Genomic DNA, 21,147 nt, shown 5'->3' with positions numbered 1-21,147 from the left:
TAATTATTACATTTCCCAAAGGCTTTATTTTCTCCTTACACTTAACAAAGTTGTTCCCATAAATGTGAGAGGTAAACAGATATTTAAACCAGATTGGTCAGTGTATAGAGTCAACTTAAGAGAGTTGAAAAACATCGATACCGATACCGCCACAGTCCCAGACAGGAAGTTATCATCACATAAAATTCGTGAGGCTCAATCAGACATTAAGTATTGGGTAGGATCAATTGTAGTTTGAGTTGGTTTATTTTTTCTAATTTAATTTACTGTTTAGTACTATTAAATTGCATCAATCCAATCGGTCATGTAAGCATCAGTAACGAAATAGCGAAATAGAAGTGATATACTTGACAGATTATACGAATAATTTAAATAACTCACTAAATAGTTCGGAAGTTTTAATACACGTTTTCCTGTTGAAACTAATAATTCCGGATCATCCAAAAGAAATGGGTTATAACTCAACAATGGATCTGGATAACCTAAAGCTATAAATGACAATAAAAACAAATTATTACCAAATACGTTACAATTTGTACTGCTTGAACTAGGATTGCGTTGTCTATTAAATGACGTCGTAGAATGATGCCAATGTGTATTGGTCGAAGGGATTACTGTAGAATTATTCAAGAAGCTACGTCGAGAAAAATTCGAGTTAGGTATAACGGAAGCTATGAAAAAGGAGAAAATCCAAATTTGTTTAGTCAAAATAAGCACTTACAGCCAATTATTTCTATGAAAAACTGAAATAGATCAATCTTCACTTCATTTAGCTTATAATCTACGCTGATAATTAACAAAAGTAGTACTTCCGCGCTTAATGAAAACATAATTGACAAATACATACGCACAAGATTAATGAACATGAATAACAATGTAATTTAATATGAAACACTTTAAAGGAAGAGATAAAAGTCCGATTAAAAGGAAAGGTAGACAACTACTGGATTCCATCTCAGTGGTCTTTGATAACCCACTCGCTACAAGATCTGAAAGCCACTCATTGGATTTATGATTGAATAGTAAATGCGTACTTTCGGGACATGTCACCCAGTACGCTTAGGTTTCCATTGGTTCCTCAAACGATGTCGGTCCGTGACAAAAAACATCTGAATAAATAATATTATTATTTAACTGCTTCAGAAAGCTTGAATCTAGACAATCACTAGTCAAGACGTATTTCCGATGTTGAGCATACTATTGATCGGTGAAAATTTCTCTAAGACACTAAGTGAGATGAGTCAGAGTTCCCGAATAAGCACGTATTTCTTAAAGGATGAAGACTTCATGATGAAGTATGAAACAGAGATCCATAGAGTCCTCTATAATATTTTACTAAACACTAAAAGAATATTCGCATAATATTAAAATACACCACACACTGAAAACTTGATCAATAAAATTGGATTAAAATTCAGAGGTAGACAAAATGCTGTTAGTTGCTAGGTAGTGGTTAATCACTTCCTAAATATGTTACCTACAAGATTATGTCTCATGAAATAATTACTACATTGAAATTTTTTAAGAGATTTTCCACTTGAATAGACAATATCTCAAACATTATTAACCAGTTTTACTTGTTGTTGTTTACTTGTATCTTCCCATTGTTATTTTGAGCTGCAATTGATCAGTCTCTTGTTGGCATATGTGCATTCTATGCGGACTGCCTTGATATTGCCTGAAGTCACGAGCTTTATAAGCAAAGATGGATGGTGGTTAGCAGTGGAAACCAGGACGCGCGTTTCGTCCTATTTGGGACTCGTCAACTGGATGTACCTGAATCTCATAGTTGATGTTCAATCTGGGACTCGAACGTAGTACCGTTCGCTTCAAAAGCCATGGAGTTAATACTTAGCTACTGAGTCCCGATAACCACCTGCTTGTGTAATGGGGTGAAGTTATATTCACTAAAAGTTGGACTTGAACCCAGTACCGTCCCAGAGTGAACATCAACTCTGAGATGCAGGTACATCCAGTTGACGAGTCCCAAATAGGACGAAACGCGCTTCCTGGATCCCACTGCCAGCCACTATCCATCTTTGCTTATGATTAACTAATGTTTAGTCATCTAACACGTTGCTTTTAGGATGATGAAGTAACCCACCAAGTACGGATTCGTGTACTCAGCTTTGACGCCTGGTGATATTATCTGACTACCCAAACTAAAATAGGTGGAGTGAATCTCTAATCTGTGACCTGGTGGTTGAAGGGTGCTCGTCTTAACGGCTAAACCACTGCTTCACCGATACAAATTATCCGAGTCCAGCTTGGTAACCAGTAATATGGTAGCTGTTAATAACTGTAAAAACAATTTGCTGAATTATAGTCTAATGAAAATGTAAGAACCACATCAAAATTTTGAGCTTCCAAAAAGTTGAAAATGTACTTTTTAACCATTACACATAGATAAATTAACAAAAGGGCTTAACCAAATTAAATGTGAACAAACTCAAATGTACGTGAGCTGCTATAAACATTTATTATTATTATTACTATTATTATTATTACTATTATTATGCACTGATTATTAAATGGCCTATTCTCACCTTCGTGAAAATGAGTAAACGGGTCGCAATTTGATCTGAAACCTGGATTTAGTAGAATATGTGACAGCAATTCGGTATCCATTGTATGCCCAACCTTTACAGTGTTCTTTGGTAATTGACAATTTGGTTGAATGAAATGAGCATATGAAATAGTCTGTAAATACAGAAAACAAAAAATACTATGACAATACAGATTCTGCAGTTTCGCATTAAAATAACGACTAACAAAATTAGCAACGATAATGTGTTAAATTATCAAAATGCACAGAACACTGACCAAACTACATGTGTGCTAAAGGATAAGGTGAATAAGGTGGTTTTTTAGAGAGAAAAAAAGGATGTGACAAATTCATCTTGTAATGTTTGTTTGAATCTTCCCATTGATGTCTATGACTGCAATTGATCAGTCTCTTTTGGCATATGTACATTCTGTGTGGATTGCGTCAATATTGCCTTACGTTACAAGCATTATAAGCAAAAATGAATTTAAACTTCACCCCATTGCACAAGCAAGTGGCTATCAGGATTCAGTAGCTATGTGGATAATGTGATGCTATTTGAAGCGAATGGTACTGGGTTCGAGTCCTAGATTGAACATCAACTCCGGGATGCAAGCGCATCCAGTTGACGAAACGCGCGTTCTGGTTTCCACTGCTAATCACCATCTATCTATGCTTATAAAGAATAAGATATTTAACTAAGAATTTTAGTAAGAGTACTAGTGAATATAAGCCAATATTATTAGATCACTGATTGATGAAAAGGATAACTTAAGCCCAACAATTTAAAATGATTCATATAGAGTGAATAACTGCGAATGTCAAACTTTCAAATCTTTTCTTTGAAGATTCAGTATTGTTAGAAGCATTTAATAAATCATTTAAAATTGTCTTCACAAGACCTGGAAATGTTGAAAATACTTCAACCAAAGTGCTTTTTAAAAATTCTAAAGGGTGTCTTCATTATCCTGGCTGGATAATTACCCAAATTATTATTAATTTTGACATGTTTTCTAAAGGTTTCGAGAACCTTAAAATAACGCATAACTCTATGAATACAGTTGTTTTCTGTAAATGAACGGATCGTCGAAGTAAAGCCCTTTTTACATTTCCCCACATTTTACTGGTCGATAATCATGAGTAGATTTCTGGGGACTAGAAAGTGGTTAGGAAGTCAGTGTCTAAGTATCGAAGCGTAATAAGTATCAAGCATAAATGTTTTTCTTCCATTTTTTTAAAAACCGGTTTATGGTAATTTATAATATTCTAACTGTGGGCTTTCTTTCAACACATCAACTGCTGATGTGTTTTTGACAACCCAAAAAAATACACAAACCTACTACTTGGTTTTTTATCATGAATGTCCTGATTATGTACGTACTGACATTTACTAAGTACAGTGTGTTGTAATCTTATATTTTATATACATAACTATGACAGCTTTTCAAGTCTGGACAAGACAGAATAATGCAAGAAACTATAGTGGTCTTTTTTGTGCTTTGATTAGTAGATTAAGAACTATGAGAATATCTTGTGAACTATCTCAATAGTACAGCATATATATAGTGACTATGTTATCCGACTACACATAGTTCGTGGAGATACAAGTACAAATTTCATGACATTTACCTGAAATGAATTGTCAAATAAAATCTGAATAATCACTAATAATAAGTAATATAATGGAGGCTCATGATATCTCAGAAACTAATGAAATCAGCAGGCGGTGCCAAACCGATTCGGATCTGATGTGTATGCAATGAGTGATCGCTGAGAAGTGACTAAAATCGTGTTTGTCCAGATCTCAGTGCTGGTCGAATTAGACCGACCAAGTTGCAACGTAGCTACCAGTCTGAGTATATTGACACTGACCAGTCAGTGTAAATATCTGACTCCTACAGGAAGTCGATCGCTCCATAAATAGCTCCGTCGTAACCTCTCACATTGTGAACCTGGATGACCAAGGTTCGAACCTACCAGGGAGCATTACTTACTTTAAGACCGCAGATACTCCTTTTTGACGAGTGATAAGTAGCAGGAAACTTAGGTGCAAAGTATCTTAGCGACTACCTAGAACCATATAACACTCCATATATTTGTCTGTGTAATGGTGAGAAATCCCAAACTAGTAACAAAACAGTAACTATCTAGTGTTTGCAAGTTTTTGATGATTTTTTAACTGATGTCAATCCCCAATGAAGATCACAATTCAGATTCCACATCCATTAAACCAGATTATAAAAAACTGTATATACGTGTATGAGATAGGTCGTCATTTCGTTCCAAATATAATCAAAAAATTTTATTATATAAGATTAATGTACATTTTTTCTTATATATCTATGTACATGTAATGGTCATGAAATAACATCAAATGTAATGACTCAAAATGATATTTCACACTTAACTGACAGGTGCACATGATTGTTCATCAAATCTACTTAGGAATCTCTAGTCTTTATACTAGGAGGATAACACGTAAGCTACGCTTGCTTTTTTACAATCAATAACAATATAAAACCCTAACTCAAGGATAATTTATATCCCCATGGAAATATAGGCAAGGTCAATGTCCATCCGAATATAAAACGTTACAATTGAGGGATTTGTGTTTCAAAAAACTATCTATATAGATGATATACTTTACAATTGACCTGGATTTTATTCACTTAGTAGTTTCACCACAAGAGTTTCCTGCTTAATAGATAGTTACGATTAAACACCAAACACCTTTTGATTTGTTTACTTTCAGAGATTAAGTCTAACAGCTGTAAAGTCAGTCAAGTAAAACACACTATTGAGCTCTTAAATTAACAACCGAAAATTTTGTCAATCTCACTGGTACCATGAGCTAATAAGTACCAATCAAACTCCTACTATACACTCTTAGAGTTTGTAGGTCATACCAGAATAGTTAATGCAACTCATAGACACCAGAATGAAGCCTATAAAGATAGATAACCATATCTGTACAGTTTCTCAGTTAATTAATAACGATAATATAATCTGGTATATTTTCGATCTAGATTGAATAGAATCATATAAAACGTTTATAAGTTAATTTCTTTACCTCACCATTAACAGGTCGAAACGAGCTAAGACTTAACACATTATGAACAAAATTGGATTGAGGGTTAGGATCTTTAACATGTGTAACACCGGTGGATATAGAAGTCTGTGGTAGACGGACTGAACTTGCGGGAGACTGAAACTGTTGCACACCTGAAGAAAGTTTGTGGGAACTGGGAGGAAGAATATGACGACGTCCAACTCTAAATAAAAGAATCATACATAAAGTGTTTATCAAATGATTAAGTATAAAAATGTTATCAAATGCTACTGATAGGACAAAATAACATAAAAGCGAGAACAAATATTTCCAAGATCTAACCGCGCTGTAATAATTATTCTTTAAGCTTCGCTGTCACTGTTCATGGATAGATGAGACAATTAATAATGATGCAAATTCTTTTCCGAATTCCCCAAGAAAAGACGTGTTTATCATGATCCCAACTCACTGCGTCATAACGACACCAACAGCTGCTTCTTCATCAAAGTAAAGTAAACAAAATAATTTGAGATTATTACATAGGAAACCTATTCTCTAATCTAACTATCAATATAAACAGTTGTCTGAATGAACTTTATTTAACACTACTTGACTGAACCGTCTACTAAATAAGATAATCTGTTAAAAAACGTATAGCATCGTCAAGAACCATAAAAGTTCACTGCATCTTAGGAACAACTAAGTGATAAAGTTTCAGACTTAAATACTGATGTAGGTTCAGATTTGTGTGAAATTACGCATCCTAAGAGTTACAGGTAGGCCTAGAAGCGCAGGAGATAAATTAGACGCTACCTGTTGAGTTTCGACGAGACATTTAGTATCAGACATGTTACACTGATATCCCAAAGTGCTTGGTTTAGTGGCCACACAAAGAGCTTGATCAATCAAATTTGGTCAGTATTATAGGATTGAAGAACATAAAAGCAGGTACCTGTAACCTTGAGGTTTTCACCACCTTTCTAGATAACATCAACATATATTTTTTAAAGCTCTTTAAGAAGTATGCATTGATAATATAGTTTAGAAAGACGATGTAAGGTTCACGATACCAAAACTCAAAGCTCAGAGAGCACAATACCTTTAATATCGATCTGCTAAGCTACGAATCCTCTCATGTATCAACAAACTGGTTGATTAATAGTAAAACGTTTGTAAAACTTTATAAAGAATAACTAAAGTTAATCAACTGAATTTAAGAAATGTTACCTGAAGTGAGATCCTGTTGTTTTACGATGATATGGTAAGACTGAAAACAAAGTAACTGGTTTCCCACTAGCACCTAGCGGACTTAATGCCATTCTAAAATAAAATTAAAAACAAATAAACAAATTTGGATAACACTGTCTCCCTTAATTATCTATAGAAAACAAATAAGAGAGTTACTTAAAATAGCAATAAATAATGTCGTGAATAAAATTTTATGGTATCGTCGATAAATAAATAATATAACTAAAAAGAGACCGAAATAGTCAATATGTACGTATGAAGCAAGTCTTTTTCATCATATTAGTATGCATACATACGTCTTCACTTTTAAAACAAGTCAAACAATGACAAAATAAGTTGAGACTGCTAAACAATAAAAGTTCAAATATTGCTTTAGTGTAGTACAAGTTTCTTTAAACTTTCAAATATTTTTTTCTTACCAGTCCTAAATAGTATAGAATTCTGGAAAATGACCACCAATCGATAGGATAGGATACCAAGTTCACTTATTGCTCGTAAATAATTCAACTTATTATATGTCCTTCGTACACTAAACTACTCATGATTACATTACAGATATGATGATACATTTATTGATGAATAGAAATTAAACAAAGAAGATATTCGTGACACAACTACTATGATTGCATACAGATATAATTATACTTAAAGAGAATGATAATAGTCAAAATGAATTGATACAATAGTATTACAAGATATTAAAATGACAAAAATCTGAGTATCTAGTTACCAAGTCAAACATCAAAAGATAAAAATATATTTTGATTTGAACGATTCCAATTTATATGTATAAATACGCTAAAAAGAGAAGACAAAAAACCACTATGTATATAGATATAGATTGTTGCATAAGTTACATGTGAAAAAATTAGCACAATTACATAGACAATGGTCACTCTTTCAGTATAAAACCTTAACTAATATGCAATAGTGCAATAGTATTAAATAAATGAGCCTGTTTTCTCATTAAATTGTTAAAATTATTTTGCAGTAAGAAAACAATATTCTATTTAACAAGAAAGGACAAAATAAATTTTATGACCAAACAATGCTTAGGCACAAAACCAGCAGTCCACTAGTGCTGCATGCTACTGATGTCGACAGACATAAGTAGTATGTAACACCGACCAAAAGTTGAGTGGTTGACAAAAGAAGGCTAAGAAGACCGAATTGAAGGAAGAAGAAAGAGAGATAAAAGGGAAGTGTGAATTGGAAGAATCAAACAGAATGTAAGAGACAAATTATGGGAATTCGCAAATGAAGTATTCCGTGTAGGGTTCTCATATTTTAGCAAGATGTTCTATAGTTTTGTATTGAACAATAAATTGCTTATCCCCACTTGAGTTATCGTTCACAAAACACTAACATGTAAAAATGAATTAGACCAGTGGTATTTTTAAAATAAATTTATTGAACCCCTATTCACGCAGCTTAAAATACTGATCAGTCACATGAAATAAGCATGCATGACATTAATTTTTCAGATTGATTCACGTGTGAACTCACGCAAAAATGTCAGGAAAAAAGGAAATTATTTTACTTAAGTAAGGATGAATAAAAGTGTTATTAATTGTGAACATTTAAAACGCGAACTACCGAACTACGGGAGTTTAAAAAAAGTACAAATGTATTAAAAATATGAATGGAATGAGAAGTAACTAAATGAAAGGAATAACATCCATTAGTGAAAAAAGTAAGAAACGTTAGATCTATGAAAGAGAGACTAGTTTATTTAGTCATGTTAGTTATGAACAAACATTAATTTCTATCATATACAGTATGAAAAAAGATTTCGACAAAATAACTCACGCTTTCAACTATAATAAAATAACATGAATCTATTTGATTTCACTACGTCTTTATCGGTTTCTTACAAACTCTAGTATTTTAAGATCACAATTATGCATAAAAATTAAAAAAATCGCTCAAGTTGGTTCGAAGTGGTGCGGCATAGATTTAAATGAAATTTATAAGATTGAAAAAAAACGTTAACGAAATACACCCATTAAAACATTAAGTAAGAAAGATTGATTCAGCAAAGAGTTCTCTTTTCGGCGAATTTATTTTCAAAGCTGTACAATCGCAAGTATATATACTTATTTTTCAGGATGATAATAATTACAATAATACTGATAATAAACTTCTGTTAGACATGGTAACAGTGAGGTAGAATAAGCAAAGGTATCTAGAAATTTTCAATGGGGAAACTATTAATCGTTTGAATGTTAATGGCTCAAATATTCATCAATTAATAGGGAAATTATCATTGGGAAAGGATGGCTCAGCATGATAAGATAAAATGTTGAAATTGAGATTAAATGTAATCAGGAGAATCGTAGAAACAGAAATAAAAAATGTTGCAAAGGAATACCATATGCACGAGGGGATTCATGAATGAATCCGAAAATATTAACAAAATATCATACAGCGGACGAACAAACTACTTAGGTAAATGAAATAGCTGAATACAGATTAATGGTGATTCAAAACAACGAGTTGAGGTTACTTAGATAAAAGTAGAACTATAAATTAAAAATAATTAAAATATATGCAACTAGAATAAGAAAAAGGATTAAAAAAGAGACGTAGTGAAATAAGGCTGATATTACCAAGGCTATGTTCGATTCACCAGTTTCTTTTTCAAAACGAAAATCCGGTTTCGGATGGTTGATAACTATGGTTTCCGCAAATTCTAGAAGACTGGAGTTCACTTATTATTCTGAAAGATTTAAAAGTATCAACCTGTTGCCCTCCTCCGAAGAGATGCCTTGATACAGCACTGTGTAGGCTTCATTCCGTCCCAAAAAATGCCCATAGAAATGAACCCAAGTCCTTCTTTTTTGGAGATGCATGTAACCTTAAAAATGAGGACCTTGAGAGACGAAACCTGTCTACGTCATTCTGTTCAAATCATTGTTTTTGTGCCTATCAAGATGTAGATCACGTTTTTCTTTTTTTTCAAACTTTTTACCACTACTAACTAACATAAGATAAAGATGGGGACCTCTGAACTTTAAGTTCTTCTAAATTTACGCTTTTTCAGAAGTGCTTAGCCATAAATCTACACGTCACCGAACCCAAAACATTCACATCTTGCGGTGACTGAGTCAAAATTTTCAATTTAGTTTAAATTGTAAGCTAGGATTGATCAGCGAGTGAAGATATTCACATCTAGACACATTACATATAAAGAACTACCTTGATGTTGTAAAAGATACCTCTGTTTACTTTAGGTAGAAGTTATTCACCAACTTAGATGTAGCCAGAATTTAATAAATATGAATAATAGAATTCACACACCCTGAACAAAGAGGTTGCATGGAGCTATGGTTTAGTGACCCAAGTACTTGAAATTTAGGATACCGGATTATAAGATTAAAAACTAAGTCCCTTTTCTACTTGACAGATAGTAAACATCACATCAGACTAGTGGAGGGATTGTCGGTTTTATAACAGGCCCCTAATAGTTTGCCAAGTAACCCAGGTTTATGTCCCCTCTATGAAGCAGAAGCCATTAAGCTCAACTTCAAAAACTTGACCTTTGCACTTAATGGGCATATGTGCATACTGTGACAATTTGCATTAATATATATAAGTAAAGCTTTTTTCACACCACTGATGGATCAGTGGCTAGGGGTTTAAATGAAAACCTACGGAGGACTGTGAAGTAGCTAGAAAGTCAGCGTCAAACAATCAAGTACCAAATATTTCAAAAACAACTCAAATGTTACATGTATAGAATTCTCAAAAAATCATCTAAATTAGTTAACATATGACCTGCTTTCGTTACATATAACAATAAGTACAAAAAATGTAATTGAAAAAAAATGTCTGTACACAACAGTCACATGATATATACATTTGATTGATAGCAAACAAACCATTTTTGTCGCCCTTTAGTTTTTTCATTCGATCAACATTGTTTTTAGCCCGTAAATAATCATAACTGAGATTGGAAAACATGATAAATGTGAAAAATGATATAAACTAAGTCAAAATAATAAAACATCCTAGAGTTTTAGTATACTTGGTATGTGGTTAGCAATGGAATACATAATGTATGTTTCGTCCTTTCTGGACCCATCAGTTGACTATACCCGGATTCCGGTATTACTTCCCATAATAGAACTCGAACACGGTACCGTTCACCTCGAAGAGATATGGAGGTGTTATTAAGAGTTAACTTCCCGTTGTTGATATTCAGGACCGCGGTTGATCAGTGTTTGTTGCCACATGTACATTCTTAGCAGTTTGCCTCAGCGGCTCATTGTATAACGCTTCAGGCGTTGCAGATGAAAGGTATTTGGTCTGAGTCTCAATGTGAACTCTAATACTATGGATGTACATCTATGTGAGTAGTTCAATCTAGATATCACTGTTAGCAAAGCATTAAATATGCTAGGACTTATGGCATAAAGCTATACCAAGACAATCCGCTCAGGATGGACATACGGGACTAACCAATTGAACCTTGAATACCAACTACGAGAAACTAAAAGTCTTTAACAATTCTAAAGTCTTGTAACCTTAGCAATAGTGATAGTAAATTTAATGAAACCACCTGTCTGCATGTGACAAGACGCATGTAACTTGAGCTGTAGGTTAGCAGTTCATGAATATAAATCCATAACACGTTGTGAGTATAGCAGGTCTGTAAAAGAAATTTGCGTTATTCTACTTTCTCTTCCATAATAATCTGTGATAAAGTCACAGACGATTTTATAAGACCCATCGACGTTGTTATCAACACTTCATTATGCAAATAGAGAGGGGGAAGTGTTGGTGACGTCAAATCCTCAAATACAACGAATAAGGGAGAAAATCAGTCTTGAGATTCTCTTATCAACTTAGGATGATTTTCATCTGAGCAACCTTTAAAGCATTTTCGCTATATTAATTTCCTCATGGTGAATTCTGTTTATTAACTTTTGCAGTTTTCCCCTGTAGCGATTATTCAGTGTACAGTTAGTTATTCAATCTAACATGCATTTTTACTTGCATTGATTCATTTATTGTAGTTTTGTATTCAATGATGATTATTCGATTTGACAAACCATTATAATTAATAATCACTTAATAGAAATGTCACTGAATAACTTGAATGTAAATTAATTAGTCTCGGAGACTGTTATATACTGGCGAAGACATAAGTATGGGTAACTCCCAGGACCTATTATTGGACTATTATTCTATGTATATTCCTATTGTATAACTATTCAGTAACTAGATTATGTATATCTATATTCATCTTATGGTAAGCTCCATTTTGACCTATTGATTATTATTATATGATTCACTGTTCCTATGTTATACTCAGTTTATTGATTATTGTCTCCCACGCTTACAGCCACATTTGGCTTGGTTTTGTACAAATATTATTTTCCATTTTATGGTGTAATGTGGCCTGTCTGTCTGATATATAAACAGAGTATGTTTGAAATAAACTATCCGCACAGATTCGCTTAGATTCATATTGCCGAGGCTGCTATTGGTGTTCTGGACTCAAGTGGACGGGCTAGGCGGATTAAGGACCAATAAGGACGCGAGATTAGTCATACTAATCGAACGTCATTGTCACAGTGTTAAGGTCGTAGAAGTCGTATTCTACTGATGGATAATTCACGCGAGTTACGTCCTTGTTTAATTTGTAAGGTCATAACAAATTAGCGACGACCTTGAGCAAGTCAATAATTGGCTACAACCTTGACCAAGACATAACAATTGGCGACGGCTAGGTCAAGACATAACAGAGACTTGATCAACAAAGCTTCTACACAAACTAAAATTCTCACTCCAATTAGGGGGAAAAGAAGAACATGATAGAATTAGTTTCGTTTACCGCATTGAAGTCGGAGTTGAATATTATTTAGCCTAGCACACGAAAGTATCAAAAAGATACTGGAAAACCATCCACACTAATCTCTGTCAAAACCAGAAAAGTCAAGAAGGAAAATTAATTAAAATCGACTGGACGAATTAATATATAATACAACGGAGAACATATTTATAATTTTAAGACAAGTGAACCTTAACACGATAAAAATCTACAAAATAAAAAGCATAACCACTTCAAATATATCCTTGAGTTTTATCAATTATTTATTTTCTGACTGGAATATTTACTATCTATATAGAAAATGGTATAAACACTGAAGAATTTGAATATCTAATAAAGAAAAACCAATAAAATTTCACAAAAACCTGAAACAAAATGGGTAAAATAGCCCAAACCTAATAGAATATAATCTTATTAACATACCAGTCGTAGTTATCATTGGTTTGCACAAGGACCGAGAAGCCTGGTGGTCGGAGCGTGCTAATGAGTTGGAAGCAGCAGCTGCATCTAGTAACTCCCGGAAGCTCTTTCAACTCATCCGAGTCACTGGCAGCAAGAAGTCTGGTGTGAGTGAAACAGTCTGTGAAGATGATGGGATCCTAATCATTAACATCTATCGACATCTTGGACGATAGCAAGTGTTTTTCATGGAGCAGTTCAACTGGCCTGCTGCCCCGGCAACATCGACCGGACTGTCCTACTCTAGATGGCTTGTGACGACTGATCCACTCAACGAGGCGGAAGTCCGCAGGGAATCCCAACTCTTGAAGCGCCACAAACCGCCAGGCCCAGATAACTTACCTTCGGTCCTTTATAAAGACGATGGCGACATTCTGGTTAGGGAAATGACTGAGTTGTTTACAAACGTCTGAGAATTAGAGAGTGTTCCAACATTGTGGAATAAGTCGATAGTTATTCCTATATTTAAAAAGGGTTCACGTCGTTTCTGCAACAACTATCAGGGAATAAGTCTACGTCCGGTTTCGTCCAAACTATTGGCTTCCGTCATACTTCATAGATCGTTCAAAACACGAGAAAAATTGGCTCGTGAGAAGCAGGCTGGTTTTCGTTCTGGTCGAGGATGTATTGACCACATCTCCACCCTCCACCATATGTTAAAACACCGTCATACGTATTACAGGCCAACAATCATAGTGTTTCTTGACACCAAGGCCGCCTTCAATTCGTTGGACAGGACTGTTTTCCGGAGTTATCTAGTGAAGAAGGGCGTTCCTGAGAAGTTTATTAACATCCTGAAGACCCTAGACACAAATACCTTAGACAGAATGACGGCATGCAACCACTTCTCTCCATTGTTTTATTTAAGCAGTAGGATCAGTTAGGGTTGCCCAATCTTGCTGTTCCTTTTCGACTTTGTCATCAACGGCATTGCGAAAACAACTCTAATGTTTGTAGGTAATGGTTGTGCAGATCTGTTGCTCGGGGGGAGACATTTTAACCTTGAGTATAAGGATAGTACTGTCATATTGTGCGATGTTACCCCAGCCACACAACCGGCACTCAATCAGTTGGCAATCAGTATTTGTAGGGATGACATGTGCTTTGCACCTTCGAAGTGCAAAGTACTTTTACAAGACTGGCAGGACCCTGAACCTGAACTCACTTTGGATCGAGAAGTTCGTGTATCTAGGTAGCTGCTTAAGTGCTGGTGAAAGTGTGAGTAATGAGATCAATTCAAGTATAATGGAAGTCAGAACGGCTTATGCCAATCTGGGCCATCCTTGGAGCCTTTGTGATATTAGTGTGGCTACAAAACATCAAATCTACAACGCGTCGGTGGAAGCAGTTTTACTCTATGCTTGTGAAACCTGGCCCCTCCAAGTTGAGGATGTTAAACGACTTTCTGTGTTTGATCACCGTTGTCTCCGAAGGACTGCTGACATCCAGTGACAATACCATGTTAGTAATGCAGAAGTTCGGCATAGTGTGTTCGGGCACAGGGTCGATAATTCAATTAATGTCACTACCTTGAAACATCGACTTAAGTGGCTTGGACATGTCCTACAAATGTCATCCCAAAGAATTCCACGTCGTGCATTATATGCCGACGCTGGGACCGGTTGGAAAAAGCGGAGAGGTGGTCAGTGTATGATATGGTGTCCTGTTATGAAAGATGTACAGAACTGTCTTCTGTTGGATCTTTACGACTCCCTAGTTGTGGTCCTAGAGATGGCGCAATACAGGGGCTAGAGACGTAATCACACACGGTTCAGAAAAGAAGCCAGTGACGATCTCACTGTAACTTTGTTTTGTTTTAATCATAAAAGTGAACTTAACTCCTTTAACTGAAAGAATTCTTTCCGGTTGTATTTTTCCTAACTGAACTGCCTCTCCCATTGTTATTATTATTTCACCCTCATACACTAATTTCTGTTCGTTGTTTTTATTATAAACACTTTATAGTCTCTATCTCTTCACAACCTCATTGTTATCGTGTGGCCCATATGTATCTGGTGCCCCTTTGTACCAATGTTTATGTGTTCAAATAAATAAGTAAATAAATAATAACATACCTTTTAGAAATTATGGATAACGAATTAGTTTTCATTGATTTTGGATTTATTTTACACAGTCCTTTTATATCTTCCAAACTGATATTACCAGATTCATGAGATAGTTTAATTTTAAAATTAGTCTTAGGTTGCACTTCAGTGATTCGATTAGATAAATCAGTAGCTAAATAAGAATATCAAAAGAGAAATAACAACCGAAGTTGTGAAATAAGGCTGACTCATATGAAATCACGTTAGGTCAATTAATATAGGGATACTGGTTCAAGCAAATTGAAAATAATGTCGTGCTAAATAAATTCATAAAATAAAATTGGTAAGCATTCAAAATTGATGTTGATCTCATTAATTGTACTGAACATACCCCTAGCCGAAGGCTAGCGTATGCCGCGTTGTACATCTCTCATGGCAACTAGTCAGCTTAGATCAGACACCCGCCGATAACGACTCGAGTATACCTTCGCATCCCTTCATTCTCTACTTCTGATTTAACTGCCTTGAGAATCTATGTTTAAGCAGAGGTTTCGGACGGTAGCGTTGACAAACATTGCGTATACGTGACATCTTCAGTAGTTTCAGTTGTCAGTTGATGTTAGATGAATATTTGTCCCAGGCTCTACACTGATTATGACTGAATGAATGACCATGAGACTCCCAGTTTTTAGGTATTGGGATGAGTATGATACTTATAAACCTTTAGTGGGGACCTTCATTTTGACGTCAACTAGATCGGACGATGTTATCGACGGGGTCACCACTTTTGTGGCCCTATATCTGACTCCAGGTAGATTGTACGAATGAATGTTATTGAAATATACATATCGTCAATCCTCGTATAAAATTATCGACCTAATCCACGTTAGTGAATAACGGAATTAAATAAGCCAAATACAAGAATGGATTTTTAATACGTGTATTTCATACAAATGTTGATCTAGACAAGCGATCGAAGAAACGAAACGAAGTGAAGAGAATGAAGTGAGATGACACGCAGTGGCGTGTAAGCCAACCCCATTTAGTCAAGCGTTAATCAATATTTATAGTCACATAAAAATAAACTACAGACATGTGATCCACAGGATAAGAATGTACACGCACATACGTTAATATAAAAACAGTCAGGGTTGATAAGTGAATAAATAACAAGGTCAAAATATGACTCAAGAAGAATGGATAAATTGACCTGTCCAGAAGCTAGAATAAGTTACGTGGGTTTAACATAATGATGGACAATACAAACCATACAACGTTAGGGTTCAATGACCCACACCTCCAACATCAGAGAATTCGAAACATAATACGACAATCACTCGATGTCAATAGTGATGACGTGAGTCCCGCACTAAGATGAAGAAGTTACTTAACGTTGTATGAAAATTATGTAAAACTTTAAACCACTGTCGTGAACATTTGGCTATAACGAATGATGAACGAATAATAATCTTTAGTTCTCAATTACCTACAACCAAGTGAAATTAAGCAAATACTTGACTAGAAGATTTACTATACCTACGAGAATACGGTGCAGGCATACAATTGTTATCTTTTTGAATATCAGAAAACAGTAATACACTAGGAAGTAATTCTGTCAATCATAATCAACGTATAGCCTGAAATAAATGTACGTTACCTCAAGTTGACACATCATATTAAAACGACAAGATGAGCAGAAATAGTAATTATTAGTGAAAATATGGTGCGAGAAGACAGAATAAACGAACCCAAAAGAAGTCTATAGGACTATAAAAAGTAAAAATGAAGATATGTGGTATGAATATTTGGTCCATACATCCAAGTCCAGGTTTGCTCTTCACAAGCCCTATTCAGGCATCAAAGTATTATTGAGGTTAATATTTTAGACACTGTATTAGTTAAACTGATACCTTTGTGATTGTCATGAGATTTTTGTCCTTTCAGAGATCGAGACCAGTCAGATGGGATTATGTCCAGATCTCAGGTTCTAGCTAAGATTTCAGTTAATTTAACTGCTAAAACTGAACCACCATCCTTAAAACTCTCAGGGGTTAGTCCATAAGGCCCTGATGCTCTTCCTCACTTTAGACCTCCTGTAGCCATTCCAACCCTACTAAGAGTTGGAGGACATACATCTCATTCATATTGATCGCAGATAGTGGGTAAGTTTTAATACCAATAAAAACGTTCTTTCGACAAGTCACTATAGAGCTGAATCAATATATCAGATGCCATCGGTAATCACTTACACAATACTGAAGCTCAAATTAGTATTTACGAGCTTCACAACAAAATACCAGCTTGAAAAATATGACATTAAAAGAACATGTCCCACTCACTGACTGAAAGTTTGTTTGAAGATGGTTTATCAGTGAAGCTTTCTTGCCTGGAATAGAAAATGAATACTTTTTGAAAAATATGTGACAGACTAGAGAAACGAATAAGAAATATTAGTTAGTTACAACTGACGACACACGGAATATTTACGTCATTTTAAAGATATATTTAGGCTGGGAGAAAAAATTACGACACTGGCCCGTTGAACAGAAGTTGATTGTCCATAAATTACAGTTATTATCCCTATTAGTAAACAGTGTTGAGTTGGGACGTTTTTATGGAGAATCTAGTTAACTACTAAAAGATAGCTTTCTTAGGATAACAGTTAGTTTTGGTACCAATGCCTCAGTAGTATCATGGTATTCAGGTTAGTAGAATGGCTTGCTTAGGTACACAAAATGTACATGAAAATAAGTATGATCGCAAGTCAACTGAAGAGTAAGTGATTGGAAGGTACAGATTTCAAGTTACTCGAGTGTCAGTTAAAATATGTCTTGACTGTCAGACCCAATTCTTGTTATGAATTTAAAAAAGAAAGCTGTCTCCAATTTGTTGTGATTTCATGTCCGGCTTTTTACCACGTGAATCATCCACCAATCGAAATACGACTTATCCAATTTTAACACTGTGCCAAATCAATGACGTTCGACCAGTATGAGCAGTCTAGCGTCCTTATTGGTCCTTTGTCCGCCTATCCCTTCCAATTGAGTCCAGAACATCAATTACAGCTAATGTTATGCGAATTATTTATTTCAAGCATACTCGCTTTATACGTCAGACAGACAGACCGCATCACACCATAAAATAGAAAATAATATTTGTACAAGATCAAGTCAAAATGTGGCTGTGAACGTGGGAGACAGTAATCAATAAACTAAGTATAATTCAGGAACAGCAAATCGTGCCCTGGTACGGCGAGAGTGGAGAGAGTCCGCTCTCTCTCTCAAAATGCTCTCACACGGCCACGCGTATATAGTCTCTGCCAGGAAAGTCCTACTCACTGTCTTCTCGTGGCGGTGTTGTTTACGAAATTGAGAGGATGAAAAGCGAATGTCCGGCGCTTTAACCAGGTTGCTGGACATGGCGCATCCACCTAGGGGAGTTGGAAAACCTTGATTCCAAACCAATCGTGCACATGAGCTCCAGGATCCTGAGGGAACAAATGGCGTACAAATCAATCGTTGGTCACTGGCCACCATGGAACTGCATCTCTTTACGATGCTCCACTGTCTTGTGGATCAGACCTTTAGGTCAAAGGCTCCGGGTGTGGCCTCCTAAGAAAACCACCTGCTTCGGTTTGGGCACCCGGGCAGTATCACAGTCCTCACACAAATCAAATGAGATTTGTGTGGCGCATATGTATTTGGTGCCCCTTTGTACCAATATTTATGTGCTTAAATAAATAAACGTAATAATAATCAATAGGTCAAAATGAAGCTTATGATAAGAGGAATATAGATATACACAATCTAGTTACTGAATAGTCATACATAGGAATATATATAGAATAATAGTCCATTCATAGGTCGCGGAAGTTACTTGTACTTATATCTTCACTAGGATATAACAATTCTCGTCCAACATATCATACTACGAAGAAGTTCATCTGTTGTTTCTTATGAGGAAACCTAGTGAATCTGTTAAACCAGTACTCAATTTCAATACATTCAGACAGGAGCCGCACTGCTTAACCGGATTATTGTAAACCTTTATTAATCTTATCAATCAATTAAGTGATCGCAATCATGCCTATTCAGTAAACATAGTGACACTAGCTGGAAACCTAAAAATACAAGTCACCTAGTAATATAGGAGGATAGTTGGGGGGGAGTTTGTCATAAATCAGAGAATGGAAATTGCTTTTTCGAGCTGATCAAAACCTACTATATCTAATACCATTCCAGCACAACAAGCAATGAAATACTATACAGCATCCTCTCCTGTACATATGAAATCAAATTATACCTCAAATGGTGGGTAAAAACTGGAAGAGATAAAGATGGGGTACAGTATCAGCAAATCTTATTTTAACGCCCTATGATCTTCAAACATTAAAAACCACCCCCGCCTAAAGCACCAAAGATTTGTAAACAAAAAAGGTTAACTCACCTTCCAGCATACATAATTCACGACTTAAGATATATTTTAGGGAAGTAGTGACAGTGACAACAATGCAACTGCAAGTGTGACTCGGCAGTTTTAATACTCAACTTCTGACTACACAAACGCAGATCCATCCTCCGCTCAACGGATTCTTATCCGGGGAACTAGACAGAATATTAACCGCTCATGTAATACGAGTGGTTAAAAGTTAAGTACGTCAACCTATTATTGATCAGTAGTTTTCAAACATTATTAGTTGCAACTACAAGTAATATAGTTCAGTGGTCAAGTACATATATGTGCACTGGTCATTGAGTCATAAGGATTATTTGGGGACTATATGTTCATTGCGCCTGTTAAAATTAAACGAAGAGAAAATGTACCCAAGATCAAGTGGTTGTGAACTGAAAGCCTATAATAATGAACCACAATTTGATGTACTGACTGAACAAATATGATAGGGATAAATTACGATTAGTTGAATTAGATTAACGATCACATACACCTATAAGTAATTACATTTAATGACAATTAGGTGAATAATTAGTACACTAATTAACAGCAAATATAGTTTTCAGGGTGGGATAAAAGTGAAAATATAGCCACATAGTTTGGAGCAGTTTAAAACATAACTGAGAAAAATGACAAAAATTAATCTGTATCGAAGACTTAGAAGATTTTATAGATAAAGAAAAGTGGCTAACATTCAACATACTTTTCACTACCCAGTTGTACATCTGTAACATATGAAGAGGAAACATTTGGAATGGAAACCTTAGGAAATGTTTGAGATATATTGTTTTGTAGATGCGTATCCACGAAACTATTGCATAAAGCATAATTTTGGGTACATTTCACCGAACTTAAGATGTTTTTAGGTACTCCCGAAAAATTGGTTGATACTGATTCTTTAGATATTTCATGAAATGTATCATTAACTTGCTGCTCATAAGAAGAGTTACTTGGAGAAATTTTTGTGCCATTTTGTCCTAAAAAGAAATAAATAAAAATTTACATACCCTTGCTCACCTGTCAACACATGCAACTATTAACTATGAATCAACCAAAAGAAGCAGTTCTCGTGTAATTGACAAATACGTTATTCAGTTAAAAAGCCAATTACGAATCAATTTAACAAGCATCCTATAAAACGTTAACCTACAAAGCAAATCTTGTTCATTATAAAAGGTAAGAATCATTTCTTATTATGTTGTCCGAGATCCTGTGGAGCGTATCATGCGTTTACAGTACACAGTGTAACCCTTTTGAAGAGTTAGGTATTTATTCAAACCAGGACGTTGGTATGTACTGAGTATTGGTTAGGTAATAGGTTAAAACAAAAGTTAGTTGGTTGCGAAATAAATATTTTCCAGCTATTTATCGGTCGCTGAGATCAAAGTTAAGCATTTGAGGATCTTACCAATGGTATCTGAGGAGACTAACATACTCCCATCAGAGGACCCTCAATGCTCGCACAGCAAGACATGAACGAAATGATACTTTTAAGTCACACCATTAGCATCTG

At 35.2% G+C, this 21,147-nt stretch overlaps 1 protein-coding gene across 1 annotated transcript in view; it reads right to left on the bottom strand.

Annotated features, from left to right (window-relative positions):
• The window catches only part of Smp_134360 (hypothetical protein), a 31,484-nt gene that overhangs the window by 7,206 nt on the left and 3,131 nt on the right, over window positions 1–21,147 (bottom strand). Inside the window, exons 3-6 of the mRNA XM_018788460.1 lie at window positions 20,338–20,611; window positions 6,822–6,914; window positions 5,621–5,817; window positions 382–488 (exon numbers count right to left, since the gene is read on the bottom strand). Coding sequence (XP_018654000.1) covers window positions 382–488; window positions 5,621–5,817; window positions 6,822–6,914; window positions 20,338–20,611 — 671 coding nt within the window. The remainder of the gene's footprint in view (window positions 1–381; window positions 489–5,620; window positions 5,818–6,821; window positions 6,915–20,337; window positions 20,612–21,147) is intronic.

The sequence above is a fragment of the Schistosoma mansoni genome, chromosome W (genome assembly GCF_000237925.1).
Source record: "Schistosoma mansoni strain Puerto Rico chromosome W, complete genome".
NCBI lineage: Eukaryota > Metazoa > Platyhelminthes > Trematoda > Strigeidida > Schistosomatidae > Schistosoma > Schistosoma mansoni.
This window is presented reverse-complemented; position numbering and strand designations above follow the sequence as displayed.